This window comes from Chlamydomonas reinhardtii, chromosome 2 (genome assembly GCF_000002595.2).
Source record: "Chlamydomonas reinhardtii strain CC-503 cw92 mt+ chromosome 2, whole genome shotgun sequence".
Classification (NCBI taxonomy): domain Eukaryota; kingdom Viridiplantae; phylum Chlorophyta; class Chlorophyceae; order Chlamydomonadales; family Chlamydomonadaceae; genus Chlamydomonas; species Chlamydomonas reinhardtii.
The window spans coordinates 4,581,422-4,604,873 of record NC_057005.1 but is presented as its reverse complement, the minus strand read 5'-3'; the positions used below and the strand labels follow the sequence as shown (position 1 = coordinate 4,604,873).

Here is a 23,452-nt window from a genome sequence, read left to right as displayed (position 1 = left end):
AACGCCCCCGAACCGCCCCCCAAACCCCCCCCCCAACCGCAGGTGTCGTCCGGTGGCGACCTGCTCCGCCGCCTGCCGCTGCACCCCGAGGACTGGCTCCCTGCCGACTGCGGCCGCGCCGCCGACAGCCCCGCCGCCGCCTGGCACATGCCCGCGCCGGGTGTGTGGCCGCACGGCAGTGTGCTTCACGGCCTGGCGGCGCGGGGCTGCGTGCGCGCGGCGGCCTGGGCTCTGGACCGGGCGCCGGCGCTGCTGCGTGTGGCCGCCAGTGGCTGGGGCCTGACGCCGCTGCACCTGTGCTGCATGCGGGTGGGGCGAGGAGGGGCGGGGAGGGGGCGAGGAGAGGAAAGGCGGGCGAGGAGGGTCGGGATGGCCGGGGTTTCATGTGAAGGGATGCCGGGGAAAGGGGCTGGAGGTAGGCTTCGGGTCGTCAATTGTAGGATGGTGCGCCGGGCGGCTATGTATCGATATGCGGGTGTGCATGGAAGACGGGCAGACGGGCACGCGCGGCGATGGGGCGGTGGCGGATAGGGGGGGATGCGGGTGTCGGTGGAATTTATTCCGCTGTAGTGATGCCACGCCCTCACGACCCGCCGCTGCTGTCCTACCTACCCGTCTCCTCCCGACGCCCTCTCCCCTCCCCATCCCCTCCCCATCCCCTCCCCTCCCCATCCCCTCCACGCAACAGCCCTGCCAGTGGCGCAGCACCTCACACTTCCTGTCGCTCGTCAGCATGCCGCGCCTGCTGGGACCGCCGCCCCCACCCCGTGACGCCGCCGCCACCGCCGCCGCCACCACCATCGCAGCTACCGCGCCCCAGCCCTCAGCAGGCGTGGGCACCACCACCACCAGCTCGCACTCGGCTGCCAATAAAAGCACACAGCAGCAGCAGGCGGACAGCACCACATTCGGCGCCGCCGACGCCGACGCCGCCGTCTCGGACGATGAGGCGCGCGAGGCCCGGCTTCGTGCCGCCGCGCCGCGGGCGCACCCGCGGGCGCCGCCGGGCGCCAAGCCGCAGCAGCGGCCCCGGCGGCGCGGCCTGCAGCGCTCATTCGTGCAGCACGACGACAGCAGCGATGATGATGACAACGACGTGATGAAGGACGGTGCGGATAATTTCCGGCACGGGCGCGGCGGCGGCAAGCGCGTGGAGGAGGATGAGGAGCGGCTGGACGGACGGCTGCGGCAGTGGGTGTTGCAGCAGCCGCGGGCGTCGTCGGGGGCGGGCGGCAGCGGTGATGGCGACAGCGGCACGGCTGGTGGTGCTGGTGCTGGTGCTGGTGCTGGTGCTGGTGCTGGTGCTGGTGCTGGTGCTGGTGCTGGTGCTGGTGCTGGTGCTGGTGCTGGTGCCGGCGGCGTGTGGCCGTACCTGGCGCCGCATGAGCTCTTGTTCCCTCGCGTTAGCGGCTTGCGCGTCCGGCAAATCAGGTAACAACACACACACACACACTCACACACTCACACACACATGTATTTGGGGAGTTGCATTCCACGTGTGGACAGACATGTGTCCATGGGGCGGATGAGTTGTCCGGGCCGGGGGGAGTGGCTTCGTATCCGTGCGGCGCTTTGTGGACAAGGGTAGCATCCGTTTTTTCTTGATGAGTTGACGAGTTGGCAAACTTTTGAATCACTACTCTAATTACGGGGCTGCGCACGCGAAATTGCTGTTGGGAACGCAATGCTGGACATGCCCGCAGCATGGATACGATGCTGGGGCCGCTGTGGTACGCCGCGGACGATGAGGCGCCGCCGCTCGCCGCCACAGCCGCCCGCGCCGCCGCCGACAGCGGCGGCACCGGCGGCGGCGGCGCCAGGGCGGTGGCCTACCAGGTGCGGGGTCAGCGGAAAGTCGAAATCCAACGCCGGCTGCGGCAACAACGACAGCAGCAGCAGCAACAGGTACAGGCCGAGCGGCTGCAGCAGCCGCAGGCACGTGTTCTGCCTGGCACCGCTCCTGCGTCCGCCCCCGCCGCAGCGGCCGCCCCTGCTGGAGCCGGCGCCGAGGATGGTGGCATGGGCAGCAGAGACGCGGTGGCGGCTGTGGCGGCTGGAGGCATGGGAGCGGCGGGAGCGGGAGGAGGGGAGGACGCGGCGGCGCTGGTGGTGGAGGCGTCGCCAATGCTGCGGCTGCTGCTCAGTCGCGGTGCGGACACGGAGGCAGTGGGCTGGTCGGGCCTGACGCCCGCGCAGTGCGCCGCCGCCACCTGCGGAGTGGCGGCGCTGGCGGCGCTGGCGGCGGCGGGAGCCAACCTGCGCCGCCCCTACCCAGGTGTGTTCGTTGCACGCACACATCGCTGCAATGCGCTCTCCTCTTGCTGTGATGATGGGCACACGCGCATCTCGTCGTGCTGCGATTGCAACCGCATTTCCTTCCGTGCCGTACCCCGGATTCGAGCGGTACGACCCATGTGCGTCAGTGCTCATGCATGTGCTACTGCTGCCGCCGCTGCCGCTGCCGCTGCTACTGCCGCAGGCTCACTGGTTGGGCCGCTGCACCTGCTCGCCTACCGGGCCGGGTGCCGCTGGGCCGGAGTCACTCCCCGCGCCGTGGCACGCCTCTTCACCGCCGCCGGTGCTACAGCCGCCAATGGTGCAGCTGCTGCAGCCGCTGCTACGGCCACACCCATGGCACTCGGGGCCCCATCGACGGCTGCAGCAGGCGGCGTGGCCACATTGGGCACCGGCCCGGCTGCTGGCCTAGCTGCCGGTGCTACAGCCGCAAGCCCAGTAGCAGCAGCCGCACAAGCGGCACCGGCAGTAGCAGCACGCGGCGGCTGGATATCCCCGGCATCGCTGCTGTGTGAGGCAGACGAGTGGCGTTGCTGCGCCGTGTTCTGGTTGGTGCGGGCGCCGGAGGCGGAGCAGCAGCGCGGCGGACTGCTGCCGGCGCCGGCTCTGGGGGCGCTGCTCACGGCGCTACGGCGGGGGCTGACGGCGGGAGGTGGCGGCGGAGGCGGAGGAGGCGGGCTGCCGCCACAGGAGGCCATTGACGGGGTGGCCAGGTGCGCGTGTGGGCGCTTGCTCACGTGCCCTGAGGTTGTATGATACATGGACGAGGTAGCGGCGACATCTGGCGGCGCACATGCACAGACTCGTACCCTGTTGGGGGTATTTGGCATGTGTGCCAACACCCACCAGAACTCCCGCCAGAGCATCTCTATGTGTGTGAGTGCTGAAGGCACGCTCACCCATGCATTGGGCCTTACCACAGCGCTATTTGCATGCATGCGTGCGTGCGTGCGTGCGTGCGTGCGGCTCGCAGGGTGCTGTCGGCGCTGGTTGGGTCGCTGGCTGTGGAGCATGTGCGGCTGCTGTTGGTGTCTTGGCCCGAGGCGGCGGGGGCGGGGCTGCCGCCGCTGCGGCTGACGGCGCTGCACCTGACCTGCCTGCTGCCGGCGTGGGGCGCCGACGCCGACGCGGTGAGTCGGCGACTGGGGTGGATAGATGGGGTCGGGCTACGTTGAACTGCCTTTGTTTTCCTGTAACACATGCATGTACACACGCACACATACATATACACACACACTACTCGTGCAGGGCTCGCTGCTCCGCGGTGCGGTCACCGCCGAGCGCATCGACGGCCGCTTGCTGTCGCGAGTACCCCAGGTGCGGGCGTGCGGGCGGGCGTGCGTGAGCACATTTGCGTGTCCATCACCTTCTCGCAATGTTTGTGCCACCACCCGCCCTTCTTTTTTGAAAGTAAAGCCACGAAGTTCTTAACGAAATCCTGCTATGCTGATGTGTTTGTATGTGTGTTAAAGAGCACAAGGAAAATACTACGCGTAGGACAGTTTGTATGTGTGTGTGCGTGTGCTCATCACACGCAGGCTGTGCGGGACGAGGCACAACCCTACGCCCCGCAGTCCGCTACACCCGCCGCTGCCACACCTGCCGCCGCCTCCGCCGCCGGCCCCAAATCCACACCTGCGCCCGCCGCCGCCGCATCCGGCGACCCGGACCGGCGTGGCGGCAAGTGGCGCAGCCCCCTGGCGCGCAGGCCCGCGTCTTCGGGCAGCGATTCAGACGCTGGCGCCGGCGCGTCTGATAGCGATGGTGATGATGGCGGTGGCGGTGGTGGTGGCGGTGCGGGTGCGGTGCCGGCCCCAGACTGGGGCGTGTGGCCGTACCCCCTGCCTGCGGAGCTGTGGCCCGCTGACGAGGAGGCGGGCGAGGGCCCCGACGCCGCAATGCAGAGGTGCATGAACGCGCAGCTGCAGGTGCGTGTGTGTGTGTGTGTGTGTGTGTGTGTGTGTGTGTATGTGTGTTAGGTTGATGGGCGCTTGTGGTGTTTAAACAGAGACACAGGAAAGGGTCGAGGCCTGCGTAAAATGCGTGTCATGCGGGTAAAAACGTAATCTGCAGGCCTGGTAGAGCACACACGTGGAGTTCCTCCATCCTGCCTATGCGTATGTGCCTGCAAAAGAAGGAAGCACACGCGATCACTGAAGAGCCTTCCGACGCACACCGCTCGCTGCCTGCTGCCTGCCGCCTGCCCGCACTGCAGCTGGTGCACCTGCTGTTGGCCGCGGGTGCGCCGCCGGACACCGCCGACGTCAACGGCGCCACGCCACTCATGTGCGCCGCACTGGCAGCCACGCCGCCCGTGGTGGCGGCGCTGCTAGCTAAAGGTCCGGTCCGGTCCGTGCGCTTGTGTGTGTGTGTGATCGTGTGTGTGTGTGTGTGTGTGTGATCGTGTGTGTATATGTGTGCGTGTGATCGTGTGTGTGGATGGATGTGTGTGGGTGTGCACGAGTGTGTGTATGTGTGTGTATGTGTGCCTGCGAGCAGCGGAAAGAAAAAGGGTTTGACGCACTACACCTCCCGCTAACCCTCCTCCCACCCCTACTCCCCAGTGACCTTCGTTCCTGCCTCTCCCCCTGCACCCCGCCGTGCCCTGACCCCCACCCAGGCGCCTCGCCCACCGCGCAAGCCTCCGTCTTCCGCCTGCCGGTCTGCGACGAGCGCAGCTTGCACAGCCGCATCACACACGCCTCAGCACTGGCACTTGACTACCTGCTACTAGTGCCGCCGCCGGCCCCCGACGCCCGCGGTGGTAGCAGCAGCGGGGCAGCAGGCGGCGGCGGCGGCCCCGATGCTGCTACAGCCACAGCTGCAGGGGCTGCGGCTGCTGGTGCACCCACACGGTTGGCTGTAGCAGCTGTGGCGCCGCCGCCGGGCCCGCCGGGCGAGGAGGCGACCGCGGAATGGGAGGACACGTCGGAGGAAGCCGTGGCGTGGCGTGGTGTTGAGGGCCGCCGCCACCAATTCGCAAAGCTGTGGGTCGTGTGCGGAACTAGGTAGCCTCCTTGCTCCTCCACTGCTGTGTGTGTCCGGTAGTTATGGTAGCCGGAGGCACACGCCATGCACGCCAGCTGGCCTGTAGCATGTCGTGAATTGGGTTCGGTCTGCCCATTCCTGCCTCGCCGAGAATGTGAATCACGACATCGCACAGCCTCCTTACTTGTGCTTCTCTGACACACGCCCTCACCCTCACCCTCACCCTCCCCTACCTTCCACCCGTCCCCACCCACATGCTCACAGGGCCAAGCAGCACTTTGTTCTGACCCCGCTGACGGCGGCGGTGCTCCGCTTCATGCAACTGTTGAATGTCGAGTCGCTGCACAGCCGCGGAGCCGCCGCCGCCGCCGGCCCAACAGACGCACGCGGGCGGCCGGCGCGCACAAGCCTGATGGTGCTGGACGTCGCCAAGCGACAGAACCGCTTCAACAGGTGGGTGGCTGGCTGAGTGGGAGTGCGGGGGGCGGAGGGAGGGAGGGGGAGGCGAGGAGGGAGGGAGGGGCATGAGCGTTTACATGGGTTCGAGTCCTTGCGGCCCGCTGAATCTTTTGAGTCCGGGGGCAGGAAGCGAAGGGGCATTTCTGGACGCAGTGGATCACCGGGTTCATTCACTTGCAAATTTCCGTCAGTGCAGCATTGCTCGGGCAGCTGGAGTGTCTCAGATTAATAATGGAAGAGCCCCACGCCTCTTCCTTGCACGCTCCTTCATTCGCCGCCCTACGCCGCAAGCCGCCTGACGCCTCCCCCCTTGCACCCCACCACGCCACCCTCTTCAGGGCCGGCGACGGCATCCTGTGGTTGCTGCTTCGCCACGGCCCGCCCGCGCTGCGCGGCGCGGTGCTGCCGCCGCTGCGCGCCACCGACATCGTCAAGCTGGCGGAGGTGGCGCCGCGCCTGGCGCTAGCAGTGGCGGGGGACGCGCTGCCAGGTAGGCGCGCCGTACGGCGCGGTTCGGTTCGGTTCGGTGTGGTTCGGTGAGGTCTGAAGTGCGCGGGGTCGTGCAGAGCTGATGCGTGCGGATGCGTGGGCAGTTTCGTGCGGGTTTGTGACGCGCTGGCGTAGCCCTCCCGAAGCAACGCCAGCCGACCCCAACGTCACCCTCAACCCGCCCGGCTGCCCACCTGCACGCCCGCCTGGTGCAACCATACGCCCTCGCACCTTCGGTATTCCTACCCCACGCATGCGCACATACACACGCACGCACACACACACACACACACACACACACACACACACATCCGCACAAACACACACAAACACACACAAACACACACAAACATACACTCAAATTGCACACAGGCAACGCCTACCTGTCTTTTGCGGAGCGGGCGGCGCGCGAGGCTTGCGCCACGCTGTCGCCCTTCACGCTGGCCTCCCTGGACTCGGCTGTGGGCAAAGCCGTCACCCTCGCACTGGACACAGACCCCCGCCGCAGCGGCGGCGGCAGCAACGCCCAGAAGCAGCAGCAGGGCGGCGGCGGCAAGCGCAAAACCGGTAAATTTGGTAAAACCGAAACCGCCATGACGGTTGGTAAAACCGCGGCGTCGCGCTCGTCCAGCGGTTACTGGGGGCCGTACGAGGACGAGGTGTTGTACGACCTGATGCGCTGCGGGCTGTACCCGCTGTTCGCCTCGCCCGAGATGATGAATAACGGCGAGAGCTCGCTGCTGCGCATGGCGGCCGAGCTGTTGCAGTTCGCCAACCACATGCGCCACGGCCGGCGGGCGCTGCTGGCGGCGCACGTGACGCAGTTCCCGCCGCGCCGCCCGCCGCCGCTGGAAAACACGGCGGCGGCGGCGGCGGCGGTGGTGCCGGGAGCGCCGGCGCCGCTTGCGCTGCCGGCGCCGCCGGGCGATGTTGCTGGCGGCGGCGGCGGGGCGTGTGACGGCAGCAGCGATGCTCATGGTGGTGCTGGCGGCGATGTGGTGGAGGGGTATGTGGCGGCGGCGCTGGCGGGCACGTTGTCACTGGCTCACACAGAGGCCCTACTGGTGCAGAGCTTCGACACGGCCTGCGGGCTTAGTCAGGCGCGGTACGGCACTGCGGACTCGGCGGCGGCGGTGGCGGCGGCGGCTGCATCGGTGGCGGCGGCAGCCGGTCAGACGGCGGCGGCAGTTGGCGCTGCTGCGAGAGGGGCGGAAGGAGGGGCCGAGGCGGCGCCGGAGCGCGGGCGCGGGCGCAGCGTCACGGCGGGGGGCGGCGGCGCCGGGGCAGGGGGCGGCGGGGGCGAGGGTGAGGACGGCGTGTTGGTGCTGCACACGCAGGACGACCTGGAGTACGGCATGGCTTACGCACGTGTGGTGGGTCGGTGGTTGAGATCGCGGCTCGCTCATGTGTTTCCTGATAGCGTGCTCGCATGCAAAAGGTGAAACGTCGTGGAAACCGGACGAGTGCGTGCGCTTAGATAAATCCTCAAGCCCCGACGCCAACCCCAAACCCCCACTCCGTTGCCAAGCATAGGCCACGCTCTCCTCCTCGCTTTACTGCATCGGGTTCGGTTCAGTTTGAGCTGGAATGTACAACCCTCCATCTCTCTCCCGACCTCGCTCCCCCGCGCGCACGACAGGCCGAGGTGCTTCCGCCCGTGTGCAGCATGCGCTTCGCCATCGGCCACCGCGCTCCCGTGCCCGACCTCACTGTGCGCCAGCTGGCCAACACCATCTTCAAGATGGTGCGGCAGCTGTGCCACATCAGCCAGGCGGAGCTGACCTGGGTGAGGGACGAGTGGCTGGGTGGCTGGGTGGCGGCTAGATGCGTGGGTGGGCGGGTACCGAAAGCAGTGTCAGCGTGATGTGAGGGTGTCCTGACGTGTGGCGTGGGTAGAAGTGTCAGCCTGGTGAAGACGGCTGTGGTGCGTGCGTGCGGGCGGGCGGCCTGGGAGATGCAAGGCAACATCGCGTGCGTGATTGGACGGCTGTGTGGCGTGTGACCGTGCGAAGCGTATGGTCATGGGGACTGCCAGCGCAAGCAACCAGCATCACCCTCTCATGTGAACAAGGCTCAAGGGCGCCTAAGATAAAGGTGTAGCCAAACCTCCTCCGCACTGCTTTCGGGTCTTGGTTTAGGTGAAGTATACTGCGGTACCCTCCCCTGTCCTCATGTCTGTCCTGTCCTGCTGCCCGCAGACCCGCATGCCTGGCGGCGTCACGGCGACGCACGCGGACGGCCTGTTCATGCCTCTGGCTCCCGGTCATCCCGACTGGAGCCCAACAGATCTGTTCAGGTGTGTGTAGCGTGCAGGGGTGCACATCCGCAGCCGCAGCCGCAGCCGCCCACTAAGGCGCAAGCAGCTCGTCACCGTCTTCGGGCTTTTGCCGCCCACTGAGGTGCCGAGCTGCAGCCGCCCATGTCCTTGAGATGCCTTCTGTGCACCGGTGCCCGATCCCCATTTCTACAAAGCCCACCCCAATGTCGTACGTGCCACACACACATACACACATACACACACACCAACACACACACACGCACACGCATAAACACACACACACACATTCCTGCGTGTTTCCTTCCTTGTGTTATCTAACGCACATACACAGGCCCAACAAGTTCGGCTTCCGCCTTAGCCTGGCCTACACCCGCCGCACTATGATGATCGAGCTACACGCGCTGTCGCTCAACCGCTCCGTGCCCGTAGCCGTAGCCGAGCGACTGAACAAGGCTGTAGCCGCAGCTGCAGCCGCGGCGGCTACAGCCGCAGCTGCAGCTACAGCCACGTCGGGCCAGGGCTTTGACGCTGGTTCGGAAGGCAGGACTTCGGCAGGCGGCGGCGGCGGCGGCGGCAGGGAGGGGCGGCGGGCGGTGGGCGCGGCGGCGCTGGATCCGCGGTACGGGCGCCTGGACGAGTTCCAGTGCTGGATGCGGAATCCGGATGCGGTGCGCATGGAACAGGTGCAGCACATGGCAGGTGCGTGGCGGGCGTGCAGGTGCAGTACAGGGGCAGGTGGTGGGGTGGGGCGGGACGGGGCGGGGCGGGACGGGGCGGGGCGAGTAGAAGGGAGCTGGGAGATGGACAGGGTTGGAGCGGGCCCGGGGCCCCGGGCCTTGCGTGCCGGGTGGCGGGTGCGGGGCCTCCCTTGCCAGGGCGGGGCCGACTGCCCTGCGCGGCCGCAGGAGACTGCCGCTGGGCTCCAGACACACGCATGGCTTTGCCGGCCTCCCTGGTCCTGGACCCCATTCCCTCTTCAGTTGCGCCCTGCTGCTGCCCCTCCCCTCCCTCCCCATCCACACACACGGGCCCACAGGGCGCATGGAGGAGGCCAGCGAGGCGGTGGGCGGCAACTGGCGGCAGATGCCCGCGCCGCCGCCCTGGTGGATCAGCGGCTGGGTGGACAGGTGCGGCGGCGGCGGCGCCGTGCGTGTGTCACAGCAATGCAGTCCTGCGTGCTTCTCTACAGCGCATGCACCTTTCTACACACGATTCTTGTACGACACACACACACACACACACACACACATGCACATATATACACACACGCTAATACACAGAAGATCCAATCACCCCCATTCCACACACAGGTTCTTGCGCCTGTACGTGTTGGCGGCTGTGGGCAAGGGCAAGGAGCTGGAGCGGGCGGGGCTGCACAGCCTGTACGACAGGGGCATTCAGGTGGGGTGCGTGGGGCGGCGTGGGAGAGTGGGGTTTCCTGGGCTTCGTGTAGGTTCGTGGGGGGCATGGGGGTTCATGGGGGGCTCGTGGGCTCGTGGGGGTTCATGGGGGTTCGTGGGGGCGTAGGGCGTGAGGGTGGGGGCTTGCGACGACCGAGACCATACCGTAGTGCGCGGGGCTGCAATGCAAGCCGCAGCCGGCCAGCCCCCGGCCAGCCCCCCGCCAGCCCCCGGCCAGTTACCGGCCAGTTACCGGCCAGCCACCGGGCAGGGGTACCGCAAGACCAGGGATGGTACCTGGGGGGTCCTGCGTGTGAGCCGACTGCCTGATCCACTGAGGAGGGGCTGCAGCACAGCTGTCAGTGCCGCCACAGCACCAAGAGGGGATCGGAATAGACGTTCGCTGGATATAAACGACCCTCCTACACGCACACGCACGCGCACACGCACACGCACGTTCACACACTCGCTGTCGCACAGGACCCCTGGTTGCCGGAGCCGCCGCGCCGCAAGGGCCGCAAGGGCGGCAAGGGTCGCAAGGGGAGCCGCGGCGCCGCCGTTGTACTCGACATGGAGGAGGAGGAGGCGCCGCCTCCGCCGCCGCCGCCGCCGGGTGTGGGCGCCAGTGCCCCCTGGCGGCGCGACGAGGTCACCCTGTTCGGCACCGTGCTGGCAATCATCCAGTCGCCCATGGTGGGTGGTTGTGGTGGACAGGAGTACTTTGGGGAGTGGGGGGCAAGGCTTGTGTTGCGTTGCGTTATGCGTTGCGTTTTGATCTGTTGTTTCGGCGCGTGTGGAAATGGGTGGGCCCGTAGTTAGCACCCAATCCCCGAGCCGGTAGTGGGGCGTATCTCGGCCCCTCTTTCGCATACACAGCAGGTCTGTATGGGCCCGTCACCCCCACCCGTTCACAGACCGCGGCGGCGATGGGCGGCAGCGATGACGAGGGCGATGGCGAGGGCGACGCACAGCCGCCCGACGCCACAGGCCGCCCCTGCAGCCCGCGGGAATGGCGGCGGGTGCGGAAGGTGCGCGTGTGGTGCGCCTGTAGGGGCTGTGTGTTGGGGGGAGAGGCGGCGTGCTGGGGGGCAAGGCGGCGATAGGAGTATGGGTGATGCCGCAGGCGAGGGTGGCAAAGGGATCAGGGCTGATACGTGAACACATGCACACTTGTGCCGCACGCGGTCGCGTGTGTGTAGTGTGTGTTTTTCTCCTTCTTTGGTGTTTTGCATCACAGTCCTCTCCCTTTCTCCTCGTGGTCGTGTGCGCGTCACGTGTGTGCTGTGTGTGCCCGCCGAGCAGATGGTGGAGCGGTACGAAGGCAGCGCGGCGCCGCGGGACGATGACCACCCCGACAGCGGCTGTGTGGTGTTCACGGCCGTGTGGAACAAGATTGCGCACAAGTGAGCTCGCATGTGTGTGTGTGCGTGTGTGGGTGTGTGCGTGGCGGTGTGTGTATGTGTGTGGGGGGGTGCGTGGGGTGGTGGGGCTTGGGGAGGAGGGCGTGGAGTGGGGGGGCGGTGAAGTGTCGTGATCCGGGGTGGACCGATGCAGTCATCAGAGACTCTGGGCCTGGGCTGGGATTGGGACCGGGGCTGTCAGGTAGCAGAAGCATGGGCATGTGTGTGTTTGGGCTTAGTGGCTGTTGTTGCTCCCCCCTGTGTCTCTTCTTGGGAATGGTGGAAACACCCTACCCCACCCGCATGCACAGGGCTGGATGGCCTGCTCGCAGCACACTGGAGGTCATGGTGAGGAGGGGAGGAGGGGGAGGAGGGGGGGGAGGGGGCAGGAGGGCAGGGGGGCCGGAGGAGGGCCGGAGGGCAGGAAGGCAGGAGGGCAGGAGGGCAGGAGGGCAGGAGGGCAGGAAGGCAGGAGGGCAGGAGGGCAGGAGGGCATGACGAAGAGGAAGAGGCAGAGGAGGGGGAGGGAGAGGAGCGGCGGAACAGATGCGGCGTGCACCGCACAGATCCGATGCATACACACACATACACACATACACACACACTACACACGCACACAAAAGCTCACGGGCCACGGCTAACCCGTCTCGTCTCACAGGCCATGGTCTCACGCCTCACGCGGCTGGCGTGTTGCTCGTACGACACACAGTGGGAGGCGTCGCTGCAGGTGCGGGCGTGCGAGGACGTGTGTGTATGTTCATGTGTGTGTGTGTGTATATATATGTGTGTGTAAAAAGGATGGGGACAAAGCAGTTGCAACATCAATGGCCAAGACAGTCGATGTGTGGTGGCGCCTTATCACTTCTGTGCACCGCCCCACCACACACACGCCGCCCCACCGCCCCTCTGTCGTCACCGGCAGGTGATGATGGGGCTGTTGGGCTCGGGTGACGTGTCGCCAGCGCTGCGGCGCGAGGTGGAGGGCAAGCTGCTCAGGTGGGTGGGGGGGATCGGGGTGGGGGGTCGGGGGGGCGTGGGTTTGGGTGGGCAAGTGTGGAGAGTCTGCACACTGCATGTCGCACTGCTGGCTGTGTACGTCACATCACGCACACACACCGCACTCGCCACAGCGCCGCACTGCTGTCTTTCGAAGTCACGCACATTCCCATCAGGAATGCTCTCAGAAACTCCAGCCCTGCTTCCCGGCATGCCGCGCCAGCAACACGGCCCCACCGAGCTCCCTCACCCGCACGCACGGCAAGGGCCTTGCTGGCAGTTTCACCTCGACGCTCTCGCTATCCCATCCTCTTCCCCCAACCCTCACCCTTTACAACCTCTCCCTCCCATCCTCCCCATCACCAACCCCACTGCCTCATCCCACCCCACCCCGCCCCACCCCATCCTCCACCGCCACCCCCAATTCAACTCACCACACTCCACCCCCCCCCACACACACACACAGCCTGGCCTCCGACGGCGCCTTCCTTCGGCGACTGGTGTGGGGCATGTGCCGCGGCCGCCGCAGCGAGGCGCGCTGCGTGGCGCTGCTGTCGGGCGTGGTGGAGTTCCAGCCGGGGCTGCTGGCGGCGCTGGCGGAGCACGAGGCGGCGCGGGAGGGCGGTCGCGAGGCGTGGGCGCGGGACCAGGCCGCGTGCTGGGCGGTGGCGGCGGGGCCGGCGCTGGCGGTGCGTGGCGGGGTGGTGAAGGGAGGTTTGCGTGTGTGTGTGTGTGTGTGTGTGTGTGTGTGTGTGTTTGGGTGTGTGCGTGTGTATATGTGGAGTTGTGTAGTCGGAGAGGGCAAGTAAGGAAAGAGGGTGTCCAGAGGGCATCCCTTGCAACGTGTGCGGCTGCTGTGTGTGTATGCATGCGTCCGAGCCCCTGTCTGTGTGTTGTGTAGCAGCATCTACTGAGCCGCTACCCACCAATAATGTGTTTGGATCTGACATATCTAGGGTTGCGCCGGGTCTTAGGATGAGAATTAAACTTAGGAAAATCCTAAATTATTATAACCGTATTTTGTAGAAGGCCCAAGCGACCAGGTTTAGAACCTGGGATTGAGAAAACACGGATTGGCTTTGAATCTTGGGGACAGAAGCGCGCCAAAGCAGACGAGTGGGGAGGCGGAGACTAGCACTGTGGCGTGCCGTATACCGGCATGCGTCCATGCGTATGTGCAATGGCTAACGGGCACCTTTGACAGGCTGCTGATGACGGGTCTACCGTGACCAGCGCAGTCAGTATGGCTGTATCTGGGGGGCGCATACTCAGTTCAGCCTGGCCTGTGCACCCCGCAAACGTGCCGACTTTTGCAAACACCTGGGTGCGCATCAGCCGTTGGCTTGCCAAAGTTTCAGCAGCGAACCCCCCCTAGGTTAAAAGTCACGGACCTCGTTCTCATGCTCATCCTAATGATCTAATTTAGTTCTACATTATTATAACGTTAGAAGGAATTCCATTCTAAGGCCAGGAACAACCCTAGACATATCCTGTACTGACTTTATACATCGCGCCTGGCGATATGTAACACTACTGTGCCTGTCATGCGCCGCGACAGGGCATGGCTCCGGAGCGACTGGCGGCGCTGCTGGCGGCGCAGCACGGCCTGGCGGCGCCGCCGCACGTGGTGCCGTACAACGCCGCCGCCACCGGCCTGCCGTCACTGGCGGCGGAGCTCAAAAAGGCCGCGGCGGCGGCGGCGGCCGCAGAGGCTGTAGCAGACATGGAGCAGCGGCAGGGGCAGGCTACGGGGGGTGGCGGCAGTAGTGGTGGGGCCGGGGCCGCTGACGGCGCCCCGGGCCGGCGGCACATGATGTATGTGCGGTTTGAGACACGGGCGGCGCTGGAGAGGGCGGTGGCGGCGCCGCTGCTGGTGCGGGCGGCGGACGCCCAGCAGCAACACCAACACCAACAGGTAATAATTTCAAGGTGTGCAGATGCTTGGCACAGGGCGTGATAGGGGCACAGCTGCATAGGGCCCAGGCATGGTGCGACTAGGCATTGCCTGCCTAGACTGTGACGGGGTTTGGAAGCCTAGCCAATCAAACAAGCGCCCGGAAACACCTACTGACTGTCGAGGACTCTCCCCACCCATCCAATCGCATGCGGCCACCGCTTCGAAGAGACGCAAGCACGCCTCGGGCTCCTCGCCCGGCACCGCTGCCGCCGCCGCCGGCGCCGCCGCCACCACCTCCGTCGTGGCGCTGCTGCCGGTGGCGGCGTGGGAGGCGGGCGCGGTGCCGCCGGCGCGCCTGCCCGGACGCCAGGAGGACGAGCTGGGTGGCGGTGGCGGCGGTGGTGGCGGCGGTGGGGTGCGGGTGTTGTCTTTCTTCGACCTGGTGTTCCGGCGTCTGCCCAGCGGACTGGCGGGGCGGGACCCGCACGCGGGCGGCACGCTGTGGGGAGCGGGACTGCCGGCAGTGCTGCTGCTGCGGCGCCCGGCAGAAACCAGGTGCGCTAGGTGTGCGTTGGTTTCGATCGGGTTTCCGGGTTTGTGGGTTTGTGGGTTTGCGGGATTGCGGGTGCGGGCGCAAGCATGGCGTAAGGTAAACGGCAAGTCCAGCAAGAGGCGACTTCATTAGCTTCGGCTCCGCACGGCGTGCAAGTGCCTGCTGTGCTAACGCCTGTGACCCCCCGTGTGTGCTTGTGTGCATACTTGCAGGTGGTCGCCGTGGCGGGGCCCGGGTGGGGACGTGGGCGAGGAGGCGGGCGTGGTGGGGCCGGTGTTTGACGCACACGCCACCGCGCCGCTGCCCAGGAACTGGATGCAGGTGGGTGCGGCCGCCGGCGGCTCTTGGTACGGAGGGCTCCTGTCCTGGCGAGTTGTCGATACGTCCGGGTTGGGCTGCATGCTGGCTGCTGCTGCCGCCGCCACCAACGCCACCAACGCCACCAACGCCGGAACTTGCTGCCCAGCTCCCTGTTCCCAGTGTTGTAACCTTGCAACCCCACCCCCCACCAATCAATACTCACACGTATATATCTGTCACCCGTAGGTGAGCTCGACTACGACCAGCGGGCGGGAATCTGGGAATTAGGCGTGCCGGGCAAACGTTGTTTAGTGCGCCCAGGGTGCGGAGCATGGACGCATGCAGGTGCATCGCGGGGTCAGGCCGAATGGTCGCCCGTGGGGTTCCAGGCTTATCGCGGGTAAGTATGACTACCTGGGTCGCGTGGTAGGTATCGGTAAGTAACTCGCGTCATTGGGCGGGCTTTCGTTTCGACACACACACACGCCCAGGAGTTGGACGCCAACGACAACGGACTGGTCATCTACCGCGAGTTCCTGTTGGCGTACCTGCGCCACAGGGCGGGTGAGGCGGCGGGGCTTGTGAGAGGGAGGGGCGTGTGACAGGTAGGGGCGCACGTGTGAGGCACGCACCGCTGCCGCCCGCACACACACGTGATTCAGGGGCGGGGGCGGGGGCTGCTGCCCCTGAGGCTGCCCGGGGTCGCGCCTGCTGCACGTGCCGTACCGTACGCATCACCCGACTCCCTGCCCCCATTCCACCGGTGTGCCCGCCCCGTTCGCCCCAGGTGACTTCCTGGGCGGCGGGGTCAGGGGCGCCCCTGCTGCTGCTACAGCTTCTACTGCTGCAGCTCTTGCTGCTACTGCTGCCGGCGCTACAGCTGCTGGTGCTGCCACAGACCCGGGCCCGCCGCCACTGGCGCCGCTCCCCGGCGGCTCCGGCGGCCCCCTTGCGGCGGGTCCCGCCGCCAGCACGACAGCAACCGCAATGACGGCGGCGGCTGGGGCTGCTGAGGTTGCAAGTGATGGCACTGACGGCGGTGGCGGCGGTGGTAAGGCTGGCCCCCCGCGCCCGCCCCCCACTGCTGGCGGCGGCGCCGGCGGCGGCGGTGTGTCCTCCGGCTGGCAGCGGGCGGCGGGCGCGGTGCAGGGGCAGCTGTCGCAGGCGTTCTGGGACCGGGGCCAGGCGCTGAGGCGGCTGAGGTGAGGGAGCGAGGGGCGCCCTCTGGGAACTGCTGGGAACTGCTGGGGCGGGGCGGGGCGGGGCGGGGCAGGCGGTGGTGGCCGGCGTGGGTAGGGGTGGGCGTGGGCGCCAAGTTTGCACGTATTAACATGTCTCGTGTGTGTGTGTGTGTGTGTGTGTGTGTGTGTGTGTCATCGCCCCATGCTCTGATGTATGGCGGTGGCGGCGCTCGCTGGCATGCAGGGAGAACCAGGTGGAGCTGCAGAAGGCTGCGAGACAGGTGCGGCGGTGTGGATGCGCGTGTGGCTGGGCGGCACGACCGGGGTCTATCTGGGAAGTGGGTGGTGGAGTTAGTGGTTGGGGCGTGCGTGGATGTTTGCGCTATCGACAGCTGCCCATCTTCCCACTGGATCACAACTGGCCGCAAGCCTCACCCCACACGTCCGCCTCTTTACGTCTGTTGTGCCTTTCATACCCCTCTCACACCCCTCTCACGCTCTCGCCCGCAGCGCGCGCTCCTCGCAGCCGAGCGCCGCCCCTCCGCCACCGCAGGCAGCAGCAGCAGCAGTGCCGCCGCCGCCACCGCCCGTTCCATGCGCGGCTCCCAGCGGCAGCCGCCGCCGCCGCGGGGCCGAGGCGGCGGCGGCGGCGGCGGAGGTGGGCTGGCGGCGGTGCGGCAACTAGGAGCCAAGGCCCTTGGGGCGCTGGGCGCAGGTGCGTGCGGTCCCCTTGTTACCTGATGATGGCTCGTGCATTCGGGGCACCATACGCGTTCTGCCAGTCGCCATCCCATCCACACGCCGCTAGCGCTCTGCCGAACCCGTGCTAACGAACCCTCCTGCGTCCGCCGCCCTACATACATACCTGCCGGCAGGCGGGGTGGGTGTTGCAGACGCCTACGGCGGCGGCGGCGGTGGCGGCGGCTTCTGGGTGCCTGGCGTGTGCCTGGCGGGTCTGGACTGTGTGGCCCCGGAGGAGGTGTGCGAGGTGCAGCGCTGCGCCTGGGTCGCGTACGCCAACCTCAGGAGCGCCGCCAGGTGTGTGTGGCTGTGTGTGGCTATGTGTGTGCGAGTGTGTGTGTGTGTGTGTGTGTGTGTGTGTGTGTGTGTGTGTGTGTGTGTGTGTGTGTGTGTGTGTGTGTGTGTGTGTGTTCGATGCTACCGCTGTACGTGCGGTTGGGTGGGCGGAACGCTGCCGACCAGCAGGTGGTGCGGCCAGCAGGTGGTGCGGCCAGCAGGTGGCGCGAGGCGTGGGACTCCATCCCAGGTCATCGTCGGGCGGGCGGGCGGGCGCACAGGCCGTGCCGCTTCAATGCCGTGTTGCAGTCAGCAGTGCGCTATCAACCCAGTTGTGCCCCGGCAACCCGGTCCGAAGCTGGCGCTGTGATGCTGCTGACCCATGCTGGCTTGTTTTTGCTGGATGTACGGCACTGTGTGTGACAGGTACCTGGTCTCCTCGGGCGCCGCTGCCGAGGCCGCCGCCGCTGCGTCCTCCCCGACTGCACCTGCCGCCGCCGCCGCCGCCGCCGCTACCAGAAGCAGCGGTGGCGGCGCCGCCGGGGCCTGGCAGGCAGCGGAGCGGTCCGCGCTGCAGTCCGTGCTGCGCGGCCTGCAGCGGCCTGCAGACCTGTTCGGCAGTAGCAGCAGCAGCAGCAGCAGCGGCAGTAGCGGCAGCGGAAGCAGTGGCGACGCGGCGTCGGCTACAGCCGCGCACACAGCTGCTGCTGCTGCCGGCCAGCAGGCAGGCAAGGGCGCCGCGCGAGCGGTGGCGGCGGGGGCCACGGGTGTCAGCAGCAGCAGCAGCACCACCACCACCACCACCACCGGCAGTAGCAGGTCTTGGCTGCAGCTGCTGGCGGGAGTGCTGCCGCCGCCGCCGCCGGCCGCCGCCGCCGCCAACCCGGCTGCTGCTACGACGTCACCGGGAGCAGTGGCGGCGGAGGGCGCAGCAGGTGGTGGCGGCGGCAGTGGCGGCGCTACCCCTCCTTCAACAGCGCCGGCATCTGACACGGCCGCCGCCAGGTGCGTCACAGGGTTTACTGCTGATGTACAATGCTGCTGTACAATGCGCTGCTGTACAATGCGCGGGTGTGGCTGGGATTGAGCACTCACTCTAAAAGGAATTAAGAGGCTGCATGCATGGTGTTAGTTTGCTCGCCCTGCAATGCACGGCACGATGCATGGACACACGACTTGCAGTACCACCCTGATCTGACGTGCTCCGATGTGCTTGCTCTGCTGCCTCCCGGCCCAACCACCACACACACACACACACACACACCGGCAACAGCAGCAGCAGTAGCAGCTGCTCCCCACGCGACACCGCGCTGCTCGAGCTCTTGCTGGACCTGGCGGCCGCTACTGCAGGCCGCGACAGCGGCAGTAGCAGCAGCAGCAGCAGCGCCGCCTACGGTGCTACAGCCGCGGCTGCTACAGCCGGCTACGTGGGCTGCTGCCCCAGCGGGTCTGCACGGGGCGTGCACGGGGACCTGGTGGATGAGGGGGAGGACGAGGCGGTTGGGCCGCTGGCGGGCGGCGTGTGCCGGCTGCTGCGGGGGCGCACACTGGCGGCGGCGGCCATGCAGGTGGGTGGGGCTAGCTCGCGTGTGGGGGGCGGGAGGGGGGAGTGCCGGGTGCCGTGTGGTGCGGAAGGTGTGGCTCGGCCGCAGTGGTTAGCAGCAGCGTGTGAGCAGTCAACGTGTGTGTGTGTGGGGGGGGGGGGCATGTGGTCAGGGACGACATGCACAGGCACGTGTATGGCGTGTGCATATGGCAGCGCGCGGCATTGCAGGTGTGTCTGTGTTCGTGTCACTGTCGTGTCTGTGTCGACACTGTCGCCTGCCCCCACGCGCCCCCACACCCCCACTCACCCCCCACGCCCCCACGGCCCCCACTCTCCCCCACGCCCCGGCAGGTGGGTATGGACGCGGCCGGCCAGCTCGCCTCGGGCGGCGGCAGTGCGGCGGCGGCCACGGCGGCGGCGGCGGCGTTGCGTGACGGCCTGCCGCCACCGCTGGGCGGCTGTGACGCGGTGTTCTCAGCCAGTGCGCTCAAGCTGGCGGCGGAGGAGGTGTGGGGCTTCGTGGTGGACATGCAGGTGGGCGCCGCGTGTGTGTGTGTGTGTGTGTGTGTGTGTGTGTGTGTATGTGTGCGTGTGCATGCGTATGTCTCTCGCCGACTTACTCACAAGCCCCAGCCGCCGCCTGCTGCCTCACCTCCCTTCCCCTCCCTTCCCTCCCCCCCACCATCCCCCCACCCGCCCTCAACCCCCCCCCCCATCTTGTCTGCTGCCTCAGGCGCTGGTGGACGGCGTGATCAGCCCGCTGGTGGCGGCCGCCGACCAGTCGCTGCCCGTCATCGCCCGCGACTCCATCACCGCCATATTCGGAAACACCAACATCGAGCTCATACTAGGTGCGTGTGCGTGCGTATATATATATGTGTGTGTGTGTGTGTGTGTGTGCCTCCGCCCTGTCTGGTGATGTCCTGCAGGCTCCCTCTCCGCCGCATATGCCGTACCCCCTGCTTTGCACCCTCCACTCCTACCTTCATACAACCAGTCCCCGTCCTTCCCCGACCCTCAACTTCACATCCACACGGTCCCCTCCGTACCGGCTGCCCCCTTTCTGATGATGATGATGGGACACTTTCTTTGGGCCCGGGCACATACCCCCCTCCCCCCAACCTCGCCCTGCTGCTCCACGACGCCTCGGCCCACATCCCATAAGTATTATCGCTTGCAACTAACACCTCCGCTTGTGCTCAGCTCGTTCTTGTTGGTTGTGATATACTTTGGGCTGGTATTTACAACCCATCCCCTCCACACTCACACACACACACACACCTCTATAACCCCCTCCAGAGTACGAGGTTGAGCTGCTCAAGCTGCTCACCCGCGGCTGGGCCTCCGCCGCCGCCACCGCTCTGGTGACGCCCTCCGCCGCCGGCCCCGCGCACTACCTCGTGGGCAGCGTGCAGCGGCGCATGGCGGCGGCGCGGCTGCGCGGGTGGCGCGGCGACTTCCCGCCCTGCGCGGAGCAGGTAGGTGTGGGCGGGTGGTCCGAAATACCGGCCCAAACTAAACCATACCAAGCCAAACTAGCGGAGCATAGGCAGAGGCGACAGTTCTTGTATGTGTGTGTGATTGTAAGATGCATGAAGCTATGTCACTCTTCCCTCCCACCCTCCCACCCACCCACTTCCACCCCTGCACCCCGCAGTTGGGCATCGACCCGCTGTCTGCCGGCGTGCAGCTGCGGCCGCTGCTGGCGGCGCCGGGCGCCGCCTCCGCCGCCTCTGACCCAGTGGCTGGCGGCGGCGCCGCCGCCGCCGCGCTGGCGGGCGAGGTGTTGGAGCTGCTGGGTCGGCTGGCCACCGCCTACACCCGGTACCTGGACACACTGGACGGGGCGCTGAAGGTGGGGGTGTGAGGTGGGGGGTTGCAAGGCTGAAACATTGGGAGTGGGGATGGGAGGGTGTGTGCTTGTGTGTGTGTGGGGGGGTAAATGTGGGGTTGGGGGGCTGTATGTCCGAGCCCAACAAACTACGGTATGTCCAATCATCGGGGGCGGGGGGAGAGGAGCAAGGGTACGGTGGCGTGGTGTGAGTGGACATGCAGGCCGGGGCGCGGGGTGACAGCCATAGCCACACATGGGGACAGACACGTGCGCAGCTGCGGCAAGTGGGGAGGACGTTGGCAGTCCTCGAACACAAGCAGCAGCGCATGCACCCAGAATCTGATCATGCTGGCACCATTGCCGCCGCCACAGGAGCTGCTGGAGTGTCTGGAGCGGGACGGGCAGGGCACGTTCACCGCCCTACTGCGCCGTTTCGCCCGACCCGTCAAGGCCAAGACGACACGCCGGAAGCAGCAGCAGCAGCCCACGGCTGCTGACGCTGATGCAGGAGAGGGTGGCAGTAGCAGCGGCAGCAGCAGCAGCAGCAGTGGCGGCAGTAGCAGCAGTGACGAGGGCGGGGACGGCGCAGAGGGGAAGGGCAAGGCGGGGCAGCAACAGCAGTCAGCAAGCGGCGGCGGGCGGCGTGGGGTGCCGGCGGCGGCAGCGAAGCAGAAGGCGCGCGCTGCCAAGGCCAGGGCCAAGTATGCTGACGCCGAGACGAGGCGGCTGGAGCACCCGCGGCACCACCATGTGCGGCCGCTGCTGAGTGTGCGGCAGATGGCCAGGTGGGGGCGGCCGAGGGGGGAGGGGGGAGGCCGAGGGGTGGAGGTCTGGGGCGAGGGGAGGGGCGGGGAGGGGCCAAGAAGCCGGGTGCTGTGGGGCTTACTTGTGGGGCTGTGTGGGGCTTGCGGGGAGAGGCCCGGCGGATTTGCTTGTAGATAGGATTGCAGGCTGAGCCCTGGCGTTGCACGTGTCAGCGGAGTAGCTCGCTCGCTGACTGACTTTGCGGCGAGCAGTCTTGCACGGTTGCATGACAACCTGCACCGTGCGCGCCACACCCACAACATCATCACCACACACACACACACGCACACACACACACACACACGCACACACACACACACACACACACACACACACACACACACACACACACACACACACACACACACACACGCACGCAGGTATGGCCCCGGGGCGGAGCTGGAGGCGTGCCTGCGCAAGCCCGCCGCGCACCTGCCGGCGCTGGCCTTCCTGGCCACACTGTGCAGGTGGGTAGCTGGATGGCGGTGTGTGGGGTGGGGGGGGGGCGGGTATGTGTGTCGGGGGGCACACAGGGAGATTGCGTGTCCGTGTGTTTGCGTGCGGGTGGCTGGGTAGATTGGGGTGGGGTATTGTGGTGGATGGGCGTGGTCACACACACACACACACACACACACACACACACATACACACACACACACACACACACGCACACACACACACACACACACACACACACACACACACACACAAGACACGTCGGTGCTGTGTATGCGCTTCCCGCTGTCCAGTCCGCGCCGAGTGTCTTATTGCACACGCGCTGTTGCCTCACTCCGCTGTGGCCTTACTCCGCTGTGTGCCAGCAGGTCCCTCGTCGTCGCGGCTGAGGGCGCCGAGGATGAGGGCACCAGTGGCGGCTCGCCTGCCGGGCCCTCCTCCGCCGCTGCCACTGCCAACACCGCCGCACACGCCAAGGCTTCCGACCCCACCGCTGCCGCCATGTCCACTGACGACGGCGCTATCACTGTCAAAGCCACCGCAATCCTCAGTGCGCCCAACGGCGCCGCCGCTGCTACTGCCGGCAGCAGCAGCAGCAGCAGCAGCGCCGCCGCCGCCATCAGCGCCGCCGGCCCTGCCGGCCCTGCTGCTGCTACTGCCGGCGGCGTCGGCTGGCTGCTGCTGCCGCAGCTGCTGCTGCGGGGTGTGTGGCAGCGGCTGGCCTCGGGAGGGCGGCTGGCGCGAGTGCTGCCGCTGGGGGGCGGGGACGTGCACCCGCTGCTGCAGGTGGGGCCGGCGGCGTCGCCCGCACCCGGCGGCGCGCCGCGCGCTGCCTCCGCCGAGCACTGCGTGCTGCTGCGAGCCATTGGCGCCGGGCTGGTGGCGGCGGAGGGCCGCGGGGCGGGTGCAGGTGGCGGCGGCGGCGGCGGTGGTAGTGGTGGTGGTGCAGGGAGTGGTGGTGGTGGCGCCACGTTTGCTGAGCGGCTGAACGGCTGGATGGAGCGGCACCTGCTGTCGGGTGAGCAGGAGAAGGGGGAGAGGGGCAGAGGGAGAGGAGGCACGGCATATTGTTTAACAGCGCAGGGGGCGAGGGGAAGCTGCGGCGGCACCAGTGCCACGACCCTCTGCTGTGTGTGTGTGTGTGTGTATGTGTGTGTGTGTGTATGTGTGTGCGTGTGTGTGTGCGTGTGCGTGTGCGTGTGCGTGTGCGTGTGCGTGTGTGTGTGTGTGTGTGTGTGCGTGTGTGTGTGTGTATATGTGCATGTGTGTGTGTGTGTGTGTTTGTGTGTGTGTGTGTGCGGCTGCCGGCAGGACGTACGTGCGTGTGCGCGGTGATAGATGGGCCCGCCCACCAGTCCCCACACCAATCAGTTTCCTTCCTGACGCCGCCGCTGCTGTCGACGCCGCCCTCTATCTGCTCCATGCATGCACTCAGGCGGCGCCGCCTCCCGACTGCTGCTGGGCGTGTGCACGGCGCTGGCCTGCCTCACCTGGCGCCTGGTGCCGCTGCTGGCGGAGCGGCGCCGGCACCTGCAGCAGCTGGCGGCCGCACACAACCT

General features: G+C 67.1%; 1 protein-coding gene across 1 annotated transcript in view; it reads left to right on the top strand.

Moving 5' to 3' along the window:
• The window catches only part of CHLRE_02g100950v5 (uncharacterized protein), a 37,386-nt gene that overhangs the window by 5,945 nt on the left and 7,989 nt on the right, over positions 1–23,452 (top strand). Inside the window, exons 7-48 of the mRNA XM_043059719.1 lie at positions 43–309; positions 689–1,431; positions 1,704–2,275; positions 2,480–3,008; positions 3,269–3,425; positions 3,544–3,612; positions 3,834–4,223; positions 4,511–4,634; positions 4,916–5,282; positions 5,548–5,736; positions 6,081–6,232; positions 6,604–7,604; positions 7,871–8,017; positions 8,430–8,527; positions 8,841–9,208; positions 9,546–9,636; positions 9,820–9,910; positions 10,390–10,602; positions 10,824–10,937; positions 11,212–11,312; positions 11,621–11,657; positions 11,968–12,036; positions 12,232–12,305; positions 12,772–12,994; positions 13,864–14,220; positions 14,429–14,757; positions 14,968–15,076; positions 15,547–15,619; positions 15,843–16,257; positions 16,481–16,517; positions 16,747–16,951; positions 17,112–17,274; positions 17,680–18,258; positions 18,527–18,821; positions 19,151–19,333; positions 19,533–19,650; positions 20,099–20,277; positions 20,457–20,654; positions 21,006–21,418; positions 21,818–21,904; positions 22,262–22,911; positions 23,329–23,452. The exon at positions 23,329–23,452 is cut by the window's right edge and continues 16 nt beyond it. Coding sequence (XP_042927353.1) covers positions 43–309; positions 689–1,431; positions 1,704–2,275; positions 2,480–3,008; positions 3,269–3,425; positions 3,544–3,612; positions 3,834–4,223; positions 4,511–4,634; positions 4,916–5,282; positions 5,548–5,736; positions 6,081–6,232; positions 6,604–7,604; positions 7,871–8,017; positions 8,430–8,527; positions 8,841–9,208; positions 9,546–9,636; positions 9,820–9,910; positions 10,390–10,602; positions 10,824–10,937; positions 11,212–11,312; positions 11,621–11,657; positions 11,968–12,036; positions 12,232–12,305; positions 12,772–12,994; positions 13,864–14,220; positions 14,429–14,757; positions 14,968–15,076; positions 15,547–15,619; positions 15,843–16,257; positions 16,481–16,517; positions 16,747–16,951; positions 17,112–17,274; positions 17,680–18,258; positions 18,527–18,821; positions 19,151–19,333; positions 19,533–19,650; positions 20,099–20,277; positions 20,457–20,654; positions 21,006–21,418; positions 21,818–21,904; positions 22,262–22,911; positions 23,329–23,452 — 10,700 coding nt within the window. The remainder of the gene's footprint in view (positions 1–42; positions 310–688; positions 1,432–1,703; positions 2,276–2,479; positions 3,009–3,268; positions 3,426–3,543; positions 3,613–3,833; positions 4,224–4,510; positions 4,635–4,915; positions 5,283–5,547; positions 5,737–6,080; positions 6,233–6,603; positions 7,605–7,870; positions 8,018–8,429; positions 8,528–8,840; positions 9,209–9,545; positions 9,637–9,819; positions 9,911–10,389; positions 10,603–10,823; positions 10,938–11,211; positions 11,313–11,620; positions 11,658–11,967; positions 12,037–12,231; positions 12,306–12,771; positions 12,995–13,863; positions 14,221–14,428; positions 14,758–14,967; positions 15,077–15,546; positions 15,620–15,842; positions 16,258–16,480; positions 16,518–16,746; positions 16,952–17,111; positions 17,275–17,679; positions 18,259–18,526; positions 18,822–19,150; positions 19,334–19,532; positions 19,651–20,098; positions 20,278–20,456; positions 20,655–21,005; positions 21,419–21,817; positions 21,905–22,261; positions 22,912–23,328) is intronic.